This window comes from Tachypleus tridentatus, chromosome 1 (genome assembly GCF_004210375.1).
Source record: "Tachypleus tridentatus isolate NWPU-2018 chromosome 1, ASM421037v1, whole genome shotgun sequence".
NCBI lineage: Eukaryota > Metazoa > Arthropoda > Merostomata > Xiphosura > Limulidae > Tachypleus > Tachypleus tridentatus.
In genome coordinates, this window is record NC_134825.1 from 131,375,083 (window position 1) to 131,392,376 (window position 17,294).

The following is a 17,294-nucleotide window of genomic DNA, read 5'->3' on the forward strand; positions in this document are numbered from 1 at the left end:
GTATAGATCTGTTAAAACTAATACTTTTTTAATTTAACTTTTTCAATCTAAATAAAAGGCCATAATTCCAACATTCTTGTGAATTATACTTTCAAGTGTTTAGATATTTATATTGCTGCCTTCAGTGAGTTCTAGAATCAATGTGATTTTATAAACACATGAAGTCTTTAACATTTGAAAAAATTATACACACAACAACACACACACACACACACAAGTGCTGAAAAGTTCAATGAGACTTAGTCAGTGTCGCAGTGTTTACTGTATTAATTAGTCACCAGGCAATTAAGCATAATCACAATAGAATTCAAAATTATTTTTACTTGTTAAAAACCAACAATAGCAGACAGCAAACACATAAATTTATTTTAAATGATGATAATGTTTTCAACCAAACCCTTTGTCAGGCAGTGCCTAAAATCATTTTTGTTTGTTTGTAGTCATGTACAAAGCTACATAGTGGACTACATGTGCTGTGCCCACCACAGGTGTCTAAACCCAGCTTTTAGCATTATAAGCTGTTAGATTTATTGTTGTGCTACTAGGGGGAATCTAAAATCATTATAAAAACTAAATGAGAAACAAATTTGAACTACAATAACAAAATAAAGGAAATAGAATACATGTATGACATTGTCTATACATTATCTGTAAATATATTGTTGCTAAGGAAAAACAAATGCACCAAAATCTAAATAAATAATTTAACAAATTGAAATCAAAAACATGAGAGAATGACAAAGTACAACAAAACTAAATTGAAATATGGAAAAAAACTACAGCAAAATTTATTTTTTAAAAGGTAATAAACTAGCAGTTAAAAAATAAATAAATAAAAAATACCAAGAATGAAAGAATGTTAAGGATGGATATAAAACTTAAGTAACAGTAAAGAACTATAAAACAAACAATTGGTAATTCAATCCTTATGAGGAAAGAATCCCTAAAATAATGAAGAATATTCACAATTGAAACAAACCTTTAAGACAAATGGATGTGAAAGATAATGTCTGTCATCAGAAAAATTTTGAGACTGGCTCATTTATATTGCTAATAATAAAAAGTTTTCTTTGCTCATGAAATTCCTAATTAACTTTGCAACCTGGCTCCTCAATATATAAAAGACTGTAAAAACCCCAGAATTAAGTAATAGATGATAGGCTTTAATAGACAAGAAAAAGATTTTTGAATCTGAAAAAGTTTTATATCTTGTTATTTATTTATAGAAGTGAATTTTTTTTTTATGAGGTTAAAGTTTGTGACTGTTTAGATGCTTAAAATTTTGAAACCTGAATGTTACTAAAACATTTTAGGGAAAGCAGTCTGCACTTTTTAAGAGCTTGACAATGCAGGAGTGTATTAACACAATCTGTGGAAAATGGTGTACAAGAACCAATGTACATTTGAAAAGTCAGATAACAGGTTTTAAAAAAATGAAGAAAATGAGGCATAGGAAGTTAATGAACAAACTCTTAAGAGAAAGGAGACCTTACTTACAAAAGCATCTCCTTTGCTATTAACATCCCACTGGGAAGACAGGAAAAAAATATAAAAACTTTGCAGAAGATTCAATGTTCATAACATCTTATAAACAATGTCATTGTATATGAACTATGGTAAAACACAGAGATATTTGAGTTTCACAGAAGTGTACATCTAGCAGCCACTTCTGTACCCTTCCAATTAAAAAAGCTAATTCATAACTGATAAAACATAAGAGAAATGGTAAAATTCATACAAAATGCTTGCTGGAATCTTTCATTGGCTCTCATATAGATCATTTTAAAATTAATGTTTTATCATATTCCAAATCTTAAATTCACAACTACTTTCAGACCATTTTAAATAATTTTTTACTGCCATAGTCTGGTTCACCTAAACATCTGTGATCCAAAACAAACCTTTTAATCAACTGTTAAATATAAAGAAATAATTATAATCTTAATTTTAAACATAAGAAAACAATTTTTTATTCTATGTATGTTTACTAAAGTTCATACAATTAAGAATACCAGCAATGATCTGGGTCTAAAAATTTTAAATATATTGTTTAAAAATAAATGTAATAGGTAACAGTACAGGTAATATTACAAATATGGCATATATCTCATTAAATATTACAAGAATAGAATTTAAAATACCTAATCCAAAACAACTATGGTTAACTTCTGATCTCATTTTTTTTATGAACAAATGTCAAATACCTTCCTCTCACCTGTTCTGCTGTTATCCCACTTCTTAAAGCCTGCCGAACACTTTCCCTAGTAAGTATCCCAACCGAAAAATTTGGAAATCTACAAATCAGATAAAATAAAAATTAAATATTGATAATGTATATGTGTGAGTATGTACATGTGTTTAAATGAGTTTGGCTTTTTTTTTTTAATATAATTAACTAAAGTCCTTTCATCAATTAACATTCAAGTTAATGACAAACCATGTTTTTGGAACATTTCCAACAAAAATTTCACAATAACTTACATTTTTCAAATTGTGACCTTCACCTTAAAACTAACTTCTGAAATTAACTGTATTCATTAATAAATATGATTAATTATTATCTTTCAGCTAAATCACATACAGTTGGAATGTATAGACAAAGCATTTAAATCACATAACGAGTCAACTATGCAATTTACTTTCACACAACCATTATTGCAAAAACACTGCTATTACAATTATCAATAGCTTCTGACCAAAACAAGCAACAATTATGAGAATTAAGTAACAGGACTAAGGTTGCCATATTTTGACGACAAAAAATAACCAGGACACACACCAAGATTAATAGACTGTAGGAGTGCTGTAAACTCCAATAGCAGATTCTGTGGTTAAACATGCATTTTAAACAAAACATGTTGTTGAAAACTACAATTTGGTGATATTAAGAAACAAAATGTTCCCTAATTTCTATTTGAAAAACATAGAATTTTTTAAAACTTTAGATATTTTGATTTATACATAATTTGAAACTGGAAAAATTTGTTTTTACAGTACTATTGTGACAGATTTTACATTAAATACAGACTGGACTGGACATAGTGAGATTGCATCCAGTTCTTATTTAAAAAAAAAGAAAACGTTTTGAAGACATCAGTGAAACTGGTACAAACATTTATTACACTAAAATGTGTTACTCTTACATGCACTATGAGGTTCAGAGATGTAAGTAAACAATGCATAAATGATTTTTGCAAATCCTAGCCACACAATTCATTTTGAAAAATAAAATTGACATTAAGAAATAAGAAGGGTGTATAATCTATACACCATAAATTATATAAAGCACATGTGAAATTGCAAATGCAATTTTTAATCTTAAACAAAAGATGCAGAATATTATGATTTCTTTCTAACTAAGATTAATTTTCCAGCCAGGATGCTGAAACCAAAACATAATGCAACTCTTGACAGGATTAATGGTTTGTAATAAAGTCCAAAGTTAAGTAAGTTAAAGACTTACAATCAGCAGACTAAAAAATGTTGAAAATGTTAAACATATTCTTTAAAATATATTGGTTCCTCAAAAGCAAAACGTTTCTCCACAGAGGTCAAAATGAAACAACCATAAAGTGCCAAAACTGTCTTCAAAAATCACTAGCTCACTGTAACTTGCCAGTGAAAACTGACATGGAAATGCAGGATTAAACATGTTCTGCATGATTTTTTTTTAAATTAACGCAAGCCACACTGGGCTACTTGTTGTGTCCACAGTAGGGGAATCAAACTTACCACTATCCTACTGTGGAACTCCATGCGAAAGTCACAAAAAGTTATCTATACACAAGGTAAAGTAGGTCATGGTACAATTATCAAAAGAAAAAGTATGCAAGTTCCTTGATCAGAATAGCTATGCAAAGTAACACCTCAGGCTGAATTTTGCATACGAATAAACTGCATTTAACAAATTTGTGACCAAAACTTAGAAAGAAATTAAAATTCTGCAGATATGAAAGATAAATTATTGAAGAAGTATTTACATACACTCGATTCCTTCCTTAAGCCAACTTCAAAATTATTACCAATTAAAACTTTACAACATGATTACAACCCTTTGCCAAACTGGATGCAAACAGCACAGAACACACACTGTGCAAATCACGAACAAAATCACACCTAAACAAGATTCACATATATGACAAATCTCGTCTAATATGAAAAACTGCTACCAATACAATAAACAAAGCAAAGCAAAGCAAAACCTGCAAACATACAGTACAAAATAAAATGATTTACAGATAAAATACATACATACACAAATTTAAAAAAAAATTAAGTATTGAGAAGACAGTCCTTTATTTATAAATACTACAAGTATGAAAAGTCCTTTAGATACAACTAGAGATTTTTCCATCAGAATTTTGTTTTCTCTGCATTCTTTGAAGGTAAGATATCTAGGAAGCAGCAATTTAATAAAGAGCAGAGAGTTAACCAAACAGTTGAACTAAGAACAAGAATGAGAATGTCTTTCATTTTGATCAAAAGCTTAAATTGCAAGCACAAGAGAAGATGTTCAACCTATACAAAAGTTTCAGCATAAATGAATTATTTAGTTGCTATTCTGTGCTAAGTCAAACATACAGAAAGCAATTATTTCATTATTGGTCAACCTAACTGGAGGCAGGAGTTCAGGTTTCAGTGCATGTTAATGAAAGATAAACCTGCAATCCAACTACAGACTGACGTTTTTCCACACTATTAATAAACAACTAAATGAAAAGGTTTCACACATGCTATCTGAACCAAAGGGCATTCTCCTGCAGAAATTTAGGAAGGTTCCGATACAAACTAAAACAGTTTTCCCACTTATATGTCCCCCAAACACATGTCAGCAAACTTCCATTTTTCCCTAAATGAAAATTATCCATTTCTCAGGTACAGTGTAAACAACATGCAACATAGTGCTCTACAAGAAACTAAAAATACAAAACAATTATAAAAATGTTGCAAAGAACCCAAACTACATTGCTATAGCAGAAACCTCACTGAACATACCATATACAGAACACAGTATAATCTACAATTTTACCTGGATTGCCAGCAATAAAAAAATTGCTAATTCCTTTATTGAACTTCAGAATATATCATTCAAGCTGACTTTATTACTTTCATACCCACATGTGTGTGACAAGAGAAAATCAGACTATGCACATTTTATCACACTTGTACAAGTGTAAGCTCATTTACTTGTTTTGAACATAACAAATTTTAAAACATTAACTGAAATCAAAATACTACTGTAAAACCTTGAATATTTTCTCTGCTATACATTGTAAGAGCCAAAATCTATTTTCCTGAGCTGATTTTCTACCACATAAAAAATACAGCCATACAAGTTCTGAAGTCTCTTTTTTACTAATTCAACATGTATATTCATAGCATTTTCTTTTTCATAATTTAAATTCCTTTTTGATATTGTAAGATATAGGTGTTTCATTTAACTCATAGGATTTGATGGGTGTTTATTATAAATAAAATGTAAGTGCATATATCAATGCATAAGAATTTCAGTACATAATAAATTTAAACACAATAGGAAGACAGTTCTAATGATGTGCATTTTCATTACCAAACCTGTTCATCAACCAATATCATCATCTATGAGTATGCTGACTAAACACTTATAACACAAAATAAAAATAACTAACTATGCTAGAAACATTTTAGGAAAAGATCAATTGGTTGATTTTGTGTTTTATGGCACAAAGCAGATAGGCTATCTGTGCCAAATGTCCAGTGTAAATGTAAAAGTAAATTCAGTAAATTTCATAAAAGGAAATTAAGGTAAAACAAAACAAAATTAAAAAAATAAATAAATATATAAATAGCATAAGACCAATGTTTACATCTAGTCTACAAGGTCAAGAGAAAAACTACAGTAATTCAAGTTGTAAATGATCATCTGTAGCGTGACTAATAATAACAACTTGCCAGGTAGACTAACAAGTAAGTATAAAATCCATCGTCAGTTACCTGAAGTTGGCCCTTCCAGTCCTGGTTTTGAGTTACTTAATGTTACGATCAGTTTCTCAGTTCAAATTGAACCAGATGAACTGTGATTTTTAAAAGGGAGCCATATTAAAAAGGTGTAAAGTATAAATTAAAAAATTTAAATGGCATTAAAAAGATTAACCTGTTCAGTGCCATAAACTAGATAACTCGTCCAAGCCAATCGGTAACACAGTGCCACGGACCAGTTAACTTGTCTTAATAATACCTAACTTCAATGCTAGATGTAAGCACCATACATGCATTTGACCTATTTACAAATTGTTTCACTTTCGATCCAAAATGGCTTCACGAAAAAAGTTACAAAATGAAGAAGCATTAGAGTTGTATTTTAGCAGCTGAAATACTTGGCAGTCAACAGGTTAAAGGCCTTTAAAAAACTAAAAACATTACCAAGGTAGACAGTGTCACCATCACCAATAACACTGTCTAACATTATGGACAAACCTCAGGGACAGAACATGCTTAAAATGGTACCATCGTAGTGAATCATAACAATGGCAAGAAAGTAAAATGTGGCTAATTGTGATCTGAGTGTTACACAAGCTACATACTGGTGCATCAGTTCCAAATAAAAGAAAATGATGAATTAAAAAACTGTGACGAATGTGTAGTCTAGTTAGAACAACTTCTTTCCAATCCTTACGATAACATGACGGCCAAAGTCCAATATAGGGTTTTATTTGGAAAAGCTTGTTTTCGCATTGCTCACTCCAAGTTGACCGCAAGCTGGCATGGAGCCGAGCCTTGAATACAGGACCATAGTCCATGTATGGGACAGGCACAGCGGTGATAGTGCTAGAGCAGACAGACTTAGCTGCAGTGTCGGCAAGCTCATTCCCGCCAATACTAACATGGCCCAGTATCCAGAAAATCTGGATAGAAGTAGATGTTAAAGAGAAATGGGCCAGTTGGTTTTGAATATTGGCAAGAACAGGGTGTGAACCAACTTGAAGCGATTCCAGGGCCAGTAGAGAACTAAGCGAGTCAGTATAAATAGTGCAGTTTGAGTACTGCTTAGCTTCTATGTGATCAACGTCAAGAGAAATAGCATACAGTTCAGCAGTGAACACAGAAGCTGTAGAGAGGATTCTGCGCACAACCACCAAACCACAATAAACCATGGTAGAGCCCACACAGTCACCTGATTTTGAACCACCTGTATAATTAGGAATGAAAGGATGGGTCGAAAGATGTTCAGCAAATAACACACACTATTTCCAATTGGGAGTGTCTGCTTTTCTCAGATGACTTAAAGACAGGTCACAAATGGGGACTGTAAGAAGCATTGGTGGGATGGGCTGACCAGTGGATACAGCAATGCTATCCAAGAACAGATACAATTCATCTAACTGCTTCTGGATACAAAGGCCAAAAGGTGCAATGGCAGACCATCTGTTCTGAAAAAGCATGGCCCACCGAGGAAGGAAAACACAACCCAAGGTGGGATGCTTTGGTAAGGAAAAAAGTTTCAAAGCATACAGTAAAGACAGTGGCAAACAGCAGAGGTGCAAAGAAGGTTCATGAGACATTATGTATAAGTTCTCAACTGGGGAAGTGCAGAAAGCCCCAGTGCAGAACCGAAGTCCTTAATGACAAATGAAATCTAGTATGTTTAAGGCCGATGGTATGGCAGAGCCATAGACCAGTGAACCATAGTCGAGTTTCAATCGAATAAGAGCACAATATATCTTTAGCATAGAACATCAAACCGCTCCCCAAGTGGTAGTAGAGAGGACACGGAGGATGTACAGTGCTCTTGTACATTTGACACAGAGCTGCTTGATGTGTGGTATGAAAGTCAGCTTATGGTCAAAGATAAGCTCCAAGAACTATGTCTCAGAGACCACAGGCAGCTCAACTTCATTGATACGGAGTTCAGGATCAGGGTGAATACCCCATTGGCAGAAAAAATGCATGCAAACAGTTTTAGAGAGAGAAATGTTAAAGCTGTTTGCTGTGGTGCACTTCAGTAAACAATTGAGGGCATTCTGTAGCTACCTCTCAATATACCTCATGTTCAATGACTGACATGAAATGTGAAAGTTGTCGGCAGAGAGCCCATTTGCAACAGTAAGGCAAATGTTCAGTGATGGCATTAATCTTTATACTGAAAAGTGTGACACTCAAAACAGAGCCCTGAGGGACTCCAAGTTCCTGTAGAAAAGAACGGGAAAGTGTAGAAAGGCTTGGAGAAAGGCAGGACAATAGCCTGGTGCAGGCATCAGAAAAAACATTCTCCTGCCAGATCTGGTTAAAAACAACCAGAAGGATAGCAAGAGAAGCAGGAGATAGATGGTGCAGCATCTCATAATGTATATCATCAGGTCTAACCGATATACTGCCAGACTGATGAACGGCCAGTTTGAGTTTCATCAGTGTAAAGGGACGATTATAGTCATAGAGACAATCAGCTCAAAAGGAAAGAGGTAATTGCTCTGCACGAGTCTTGGTGGAAAAGAATGTAAAAGAAGAGGCAGAAGTGCTAAATACTGAGCAAAAGCTTTCACCTAGAGTATCAGTGATGCTCTGGGTATCAGTTACTTCCCAGTCATAAGAGAGCAAGATCGAGAGGGGGACAAAGTGATATTGCCCACTGACTTTTCGAATCTTCTCCCAAATGACTTTGGAACTGGTGGTAGAGGATATTCTGGTTGTGAACTTAATCCAAAGATTCCTTCTGGCTTTGATGTCTAATCCATTGAGCATTTGCACGGGCCTGCTGGAAAGCGATGTGGTTCAAGAGTGTGGGATAACTAAGGAAAGTATCCCAGGCTCCTTTTTGACTCTTCTGTGCCATGTAGCAGGCAGGATTCTACCATGGACGAGGATATAGTGGAAAATGTGTCGAGGGTTTAGGAACACATTGAACACCTGCTTGTATAACAAGTCAGTTACTGCTGCCACACAGCCCTCTATTGATGGCTTACAGACAATGGAACGATCAAGTTCTGCAAAAGCAATGAAAGAGGGCCAGTTTGCTTGATCCAGCTTTCACTGGGGCACGCAGGTTGAGTGGCATAGACCATGGGCAGTCTCTCTAAAGATTATAGGAAAATGATCACTGCCTCGTGGATTATTGTCAAACCTCCATGAAAAATGGAAAAATAATGAAGGGGAGCAAATTGAGAGATTAATAGCAGTAAAGGACTGACTAGACACATTGAAATAAGTAAAAGAACCAGTATTGAAAAGAGAAAGGTTGCGATCGAAGAGCATACGATCTACAGAGCGACCCCTCCTATAAATATCAGCACTTCCCCAAATGGGATGATGTCCAGGATGAAAAAGGGAAGCAGCAGCTGTTCAATGAAAGCATCAAGGTCTGATTGATCATATGTCTCTCCAGGTGACAGATAGAAAGAACAAACAGTGATGGTATGACCCAAGGAAACTGAGATGGCTACGACCTCCGAGGGTGTATTGAGTGGCAAAGACAGGGTGGGCACATGCTGATCAACCAACATTGTGACCCCTCCATGCACTCATCCATCACATAGCCTGTCCTTTCTGTATAAAGAAAACTACCAAAAGGTGACTGTATTGACAGGTTTCAGAAATGTTTCCTGTAAGGAAATACAAACAGGAAGGTAGGAAGTAATCAGTGTTTTGATGTCATCCAGATTAGAACATAAACTCGACAGTTCCATTGCATCAGGGTGGTCATTTTTATTTATGTGTAGACAAATTGGGTGGAGAATCCTTTTGTTTATGACCACGTCTTTTTTTCCTTACTTTCTTTATTCGAGGGAGGTCTATAGACCTCCATGGATATTGCCCTGGGTTGATTCGGCAGGTCTTTGCTGTTGAAAGGGGATTCCAAAGACTAAGAATATGAACAAATGATTGTTTTGCATTGTGGGGTGAGAGAGGAAGATGGATCTGAGGAAATGTCTGTACCTGAAACCAAAGGATGTGGATTTTGGGGTTTGGTGGAATGTATATAAAAGATGGAGATAGGTGTCAAAGTTGATTCATCAACTTTTTTAACCAACGAGATCAAAAGACTTTTCATTTGTTTGGAGAATGATTCTTTAGGAGGCACAAAGAGATTTGTCTGCACTTCCACAGTAGCTGTGGAACGAAGTGCAGCAGCATACGTCCAAGATGAGGTAGTGGACAGCAATTTTTGAGCCTCAAGAGAGGTAACGTTATGAATCATTTGCAAATGCTGCACCTCTTTTCTTCCAGTCATTTATGGCAACAATGAAAGTAGGATGGGTGAGAGCCATTGCAATTGATGCAATAAGGGTCCATTTCACACTCATAGGCATCATGGTCCTTGTCACTGCAAGGAGCACACATCATGGAACCACGACATGACGTCTTTGAGTGAAATAACCATTGACACTAGAAACATTGGAGAGGGTTTGCATTGGAGGCCGTATTCTGCAATTAAGATAACCTGCCTTGATAGTGGCAGGTGGAACGTGGTGACGTAAATGTCAAAATGCGGACATTGGTTGGCACCATACTTCCATCTTTGCAAGTGGAGATACGCTTCACTGTAGAAACTCCTTGGGTGGAAAAACCAGCGAGAATTTCCAACTCTGGGATGTTCTTCAAATCCCTCACAACAATAACTCCTCGTGATGAATTCAAAGTAACATGAGGTGTATATTCACAATTGCCTTTGAATGCAACAGGAGTTCACTGTGTTTGTGATGTGGATGTTTCCACCAATATGTTACCAGGTTGAAGCTTTTTTACTGACTTTGTAGAGGTAGCAAGTCCCTCTACTCCCTTCTGAATGATAAATGGAGATATTTGTCCTAAAGGTTTGTCTGAAAGTGAGTGCTATATAAAAAAATGAGGTACAACATATGATACGGATGGTGAAGGTTGCTGCTCAGAATCTTCAAGACGTGGTCGTTTACTTATAGTGTTTTTTCACTATTTTATTAAGATTTTTAATTGGAGTATCCATGATAAAAAGGGAAATTTTGGTGCCCACTGGCCCCACCCACCATGGAGACCGATGAGGGGATGCATTACAACGTCAAACATGGATACTGCAGCAACACCATGGTTTCGTGAGCACTATACCCAAACACCAGCATCAGATATAATGTCCACAACACCTGGAGAGAACATCCAATACTGATACTTGATTGACCCTAACCTGAGTAAACCACCCAACTGACCCAAGTCTGCCCGTCTACAGGAATTCAAGGCCAAAGTGGTGTGTTAGGGTTGGACCCCTCAACCACCATGATCCTCTCCTCCCCTTCACGAGTTGCAACGCACGGCTAACACGTGGGTGGATGTTTAGATCTCAGAAGAGGTAAACTGAAAGAACAGAACCTTCCCTGAGAAGTCCCCTCACCACGTACAGGAATCACACCGAGGGAAAAGAAGTAAATCCAATATTACCATGTAAGCTTATTATTCAGTTCAAAGGAAGTTCATACACATTTCTCATGTAAAAGGCAAAACTACAAATTTTCCACAGAATAACAGTTATGCACATGTTGAAGTTATGTTAATATAATGATCACAAACAAAAAAAAAACAAATCATATTAATAAAGGTAACATCGCAAATATAAAATGTTTGTTGGTGAACACATTTATAGGTATATCTGTGACTGCTGACTAGTTGCTAGTCACCAATATGTGAGGCACTAGACACTTTAAATGTACTGTTTCTATGACTATCAAGTGAACAGAATGAAAAATCATGAAAATCCTGGAGAGTAAAGGTTTCAAGTCTCTTTTGTCTTTTAGATGCTTTTAATTCCTAGTGATCATCTCCATTCAAACTGTTGATGCTCTAGGCATTACATCTACAAACATCAGATGACCTTAGTTTTGAAACCAATAGGATTTTAATGAAGGTGTAAATATGTAATTTCAGCTTTTTATGTATATAAATGTGGGCAAAATTCTTTATAATAGGCATTTATGACTTGGTGATAAATTCCAACAATAAACAAAAGCACGCTATCCACTTGTTTTAAAATAGTAGAAAAGTCAAATGTACATACAAATACTTCATTACACAGTTGAATCCAGTGCTTTAGTCCACACAGGTTGGCTCCATCACTTTAGATCCCAACAGACAAGATTAATTACTCTCCTTTGTTGTTACAATACTATTAGAGATAATTTCATTTACATTACACTGTGGGTTATCACAATTGTATCGAGAATTTAAATAATTGTCTCTTTTCGTCAAAAGCCCAGACATGTTTGTTCGATTACTTTAGAATACAACTGACAAGACGAATTATTCTTCTCTACAATTTGTTAAAATACAAGCTGTCATAATTTCTCTTCATAAATTGCCATTATATGCTCTTAAGGGATAAACTCACTATTATAAAGTTTAGATCTATCTATCTAACCTTGTCTTACTTGAACTCCATTTTAGATGAATATTATAAATAGTCCAACTGAGGTCTAGAATGTTTCACACACTATGAGATAGAATATTTCAATAACATGATGCAATAATACAACAGATGCCAATTCACAATCATTGAACTGCACAATGTACGAATCTCACAGTTACATAAATAAACCTGTGATAAATTATCATTTTTAAAAAGAACATTTAACACTCGTATTATATATATATATATATAAATAGTTATGTACATGTAATGTGTATAGATACATGCAGAAATTAATTTCACTGGGAACGTCAAAAAGTAAGGGCTGTAGTGCCCTTTCAACCACTGATTTCTCAATCAGTGTATTATCTTTCACTCTCAGCAATAGCAACTGAGGTTCACATTACCACTTTGGTTAGGGGTGGTACAGATGACATCTCTTCTTCCTGTAACTCTGTGCAAAGAAGAGAGGAAGGTTCAATACTGCCTTTCTCTTTGGCTTCTTCCACTGAATGAAAGTAATATTTGATAGTACTCTCATAACTGTACATGGCTTTTAGCTGTACATCTTCCTGATGAAGTCAGTGCTGCAGAGCATTGCTGACTAAAACAGAACTTCAGCTTATTATATGTGCTTTCACACAAACACCATGGGATTATTGATTTTAAAGTTAGGAGAAATGATTAACTAGAGAATAAGAAAGTCTAGTCTAGTGAGATCTGATATGTTTCTAGAGTACAACAGGGTAACAATCAGTCTCCTTGATAAAAACTGTATTCTTTCACCATGTTGCCATATGTTCTGTTTTGTCTACTGGCCATCTGTTAATTAATGTGTAAAATCTTGCACATCAACTAACCAATCTCAACTATTTCATGCATTCTTTCTAAAATTTTGGAAATTTGCTGGTAGTCGTACATGAGAGACACTGAATTCAATTTACCCTAAACTAAAAAACAACTGTGTTAAACATATTTTACTCAACAGTTAACCTAGATCAATTTACTATACATTTCTCCTCACAGCTGTAATTGTAACAGATAAATCTCCATTTCTATTTTATGTTTCAAATAGTAGTGATCAATTAGTCTCAATTGGAGTTTTCTCTGAATATCATGAAACTGCAACAGAGCACTTCAGATTACAAGATTACAAATTAAGAAATAAATGTTCATTGATAACTGTTTATCTTATTTGCCTACATTTCACAAAATAACTTCACCATTTTCTGAAGGTGAATTCATCCAGCAAAACAAATGGTTGACAATTTACAAACTGCTCAGTAATACAATCTTTTTTTCTTTACTTTAAAGTTGTCACAACAGTTTACAATAACTCAAGAGATCAAACAACTGGACAACTATGTGAAATTAACTTTGATGACAAAACAAGAAGTTTTATTAATAGTTAAAAACAAATGATTCAATTATGAGAGTTGGTTGGTTGATTTAGTGTTTTATGGCACAAAGCAGCTTGGCTATCTGTGCCAAACATCTGGTAAAAAGTTAAAAGTAAATTTAGTGAAATTCATAAATTAAGGTAAAACAAAACAAAGTTTAAAAAAATATATATAAATAGCATAAAATCAATGTTTACATCTAATCTATAATGTCGATAAAAAAACTACAGTAATACAAGTTGTAAAGAACTTTCTGTAGCATAACTGTAATAATCATAACTTGCCAGGAATACTAACAGGAAAAAATACAGCTGTTATTTTTTAATCAATCATTTATTATGCATATACTCTATTGTCAGGAAATTTAATCATTAAAATACCATGATCTTTATTGCTTGTATTCAGTTTCTAATTATAAGTGTTATCTGATAATGAGACTTACCTATAAATAAGTTCGCAGAATAATCCAAGTAGTGCAACCTGCAGTTGTGAATCTAAATAACAAATATTTATTTTAGTAGTAGTACAAGTTGTATGCAACATAAATGTCGTTCTGCTAGTTTCTAATCAAATACCAAATGAAAATTGGAAAAGAGTTATTTACACATAATGAAACCTCATTAATCAAAGTATATTTGTAATGAACTAATTTGTTCAAATTACCGAGACATATAGATAGTCAAATCAGTCATTCTGAATTCAATGGGCATTACTAACAGCATGCATTATCCATTCATAAATGTAATGATTCATCCCAGTATGGATTAGTATGCAATTGGTAAAAAAATATCAAGTGTATATACAATAAATTTATTTACAAGTCACCAATAGTTACACAAATTGCTATTTCGTTATCTTCACACAGAACTACATTTTGTTCAGGCTTGTTGGCCACATACACAACAAACTGTTGTTCTAAGAAGGTTGTAATCACAGCCTGCTTCTGTAATAATTTTTTTCTTCTTTTGACGCTTCTCAACAGCTTTAAGCAAACAACACATTACATTACAATCTTAACAAATGTTTTGATCAGACTTGTTGGCTCAATTGGTGGATCACTTTCAGTGTCAGATTCACTGTCTCCTAACTGTTGAAGATATATGGTTGAAACAATGTCTTCATCTGAAACGTCTTGACCATTTAATTCTGCTGCATCAACATATAAGTTTCAAAAACATTCTCATTAGTGACTTATGACTTCTCAACAGGCCTCTGCAATCACTAATACAGATCTAAAAAGCTGACCTGCGAGAGTAGCACACAAGTTGATAGATTCTGATTTACTGATCCTCTTATTTGCTACAATCAAAACCTTAAGTGAGAAGCTTCAGTCAGACAAGACTACTGTACCCACTACTGTGGCTTTCCTGTGAAGCTCTTTGTGCAAACTGAAAAAAATTGAACATTAGAAATGAACCTGAAAACAGTTTGCAAAAGCTCCTCACTAAAGCAGAGATAAAGAAAATAATTTTATCTGGTTTCCAGCATCAAGGGCTGCAATTGAATTAATTCCCAGAAAGCAGGATGGATGTTAATGACACTGAGACACTACACACAAGTCTAACTGAAATTATTTTTAAAAGCTGTAAATTGTGCTGTGAAGGCTTTAAAGAGCAGATTTAAAAAACTTCTTGGATCATAAGATGAAAAGGGGAATAAAAATTATTCGTTTTCTTTAAGATGTAAAACCACGATACTTTGATTGATTAATTTAGTGTTTTATAGCACAAAGCAGCTAGGCTATCTGCACCAAACCTCAGGTAAAAAGGTAAAAATAAATTAAATGTAGTAAAATACAGAAAAGGAAATGAAGGTAAAACAAAACATCATTGAAAAACAGAAAACCAATGCTGACACCCAGTTTATAATGGTAAGAGAGAAAGCAGAGTAAAAGAAGTTGTAAAGTACTTACTCTAGCAAAATGGTAATGATCATAACCCACCAGGAAGACTAACAGGTAAGTTCAAGAACCACCGTCAGTCACCTGAAGTTGGCCTTTCCAGTCCTGGTTCCGGGTTATGTGTCATAGCAGCCATTATCAAAATGTAAAATAATAGAAGTTTTAAAAGACATGTAGCAAAATTGTAATAATGAGTAGCCAAATGTCCAGTAAAAAGGTAAAAGTAAAGTAAATGTTGTAAAATTTGTAAAAGTAAACAAAAAGGACAAAACAAAACAGCAATTAAAAACAGAAAATTGCATAAAACTGATGTTGACATCCAGTCTATAAAGTTGTAAAGGACATCCTGTAGCAGAATGGTAATGATCATAACCTGCCAGGAAGACAAACAGGCAAGTACCAAAACCACCGTCAGTCACCTGAAGTTGGTCTTTCCAGTCCTGGTTCCAGGTTATGTGTCATTATGGCCAGTACCAAAGGGTAAAGTAATAAAAGTTTAAAAGACATGCAGCAAAATTGGAATAACAACTCGCCAGGACAACTAACAAGTAGTTCAAACGGATAGTTCAAACTCCAGCGTTAGTCACCTGAAGTTGGTCTTTCCAGTCCTGGTGTCGAGTTATTTAATGTTCTGGCCATTTTTCAATGTCAAATTGAACTAGAGAGAATGAAACTGTGAAAAGGGTACCACAATTAAAAAGGTGTAATGAATAAATATCCAACACTTAAATGAGATTAAAAAGATTAATGGCCATTAAAAAACTAAAAACTTGATCAAGATGGACAGAGTCACCATCACCAATAACACTGTCCAATGTTACAGATAAACCCTGGGAAAAAACATGTTTAAAATATTTCCATCGTTGAAAATCGGAACAATGGCAAGAAAGTAAAATGTGGCTGATAGTGATTTAAGTATTACACAAACTACACACTGGTGCATCAGTTCCAGATAAAAGAAAACGATGAGTTACAAAACTGTGACCAATGAGTAGTCTAGTTAGAACAACTTCCTCCTTCCCAACCTTACGGAAGCTAGATGGCCAAAGCCCAATATAGGGTTTTATTTGAAAAAGCTTGTTGTCGCATTGCTCACTCCAAGTGGACTGCCAGCTGGCATGGAGCTGAGCCTTGAATACAAGACCATAGTCCATGTACGGAATAGGCACAGTGGTGATAGTGCCGGAGCAGATAGATTTAGCTGCCATGTTTGCAAGCTCGTTCCCGCGAATACCAACATGGCCTGGTATCCAGAAAAACTGGATAGAAGTAGCAGTTAATGACAAATGGGCCAGTCAGTTTTGAATATCAGCAAGAACAGGGTGTGAGCGAATGTGTAGCAATTCCAGGGCCAGTACAGAACTAAGTGAGTCAGTAAAAATATTGCAGTTGGAGTACTGCTCAGCTTCAATATGATCCAGGGCAAGAGATATGAAATACAGTTCAGCAGTGAACACAGAAGCTGTAGAGAAGATTTTGCACGCAACCACCGAACCACAGCAAACCATAGCAGAGCCCACTGAATTATCTGATTTGGAACCATCTGTATAAATGGGAACGGAATGATTGTTTGAAAGATGTTCATTAAATAAATGACGGTACTTCCAATCTTGAATATCTGCCTTTTTCAGATGACTGAAAGAAAGGTCAC

At 34.7% G+C, this 17,294-nt stretch overlaps 1 protein-coding gene across 3 annotated transcripts in view; it reads right to left on the reverse strand.

Annotated features, from left to right (window-relative positions):
* mrn (general transcription factor IIH subunit 4 marionette) overlaps positions 1-17,294 on the reverse strand; it is a 134,342-nt gene that overhangs the window by 32,315 nt on the left and 84,733 nt on the right. For 2 of the 3 annotated variants that reach the window (XM_076452439.1, XM_076452431.1), the window contains 2 exons: positions 14,186-14,237; positions 2,216-2,294 (listed from right to left, as the gene is read on the reverse strand). In XM_076452439.1, the coding sequence (XP_076308554.1) occupies positions 2,216-2,294; positions 14,186-14,237 (131 nt within the window). Of the gene's footprint in view, positions 1-2,204; positions 2,295-14,185; positions 14,238-17,294 lie in introns of all 3 variants that reach the window. The other variant, XR_013013186.1, reaches the window with a different exon arrangement.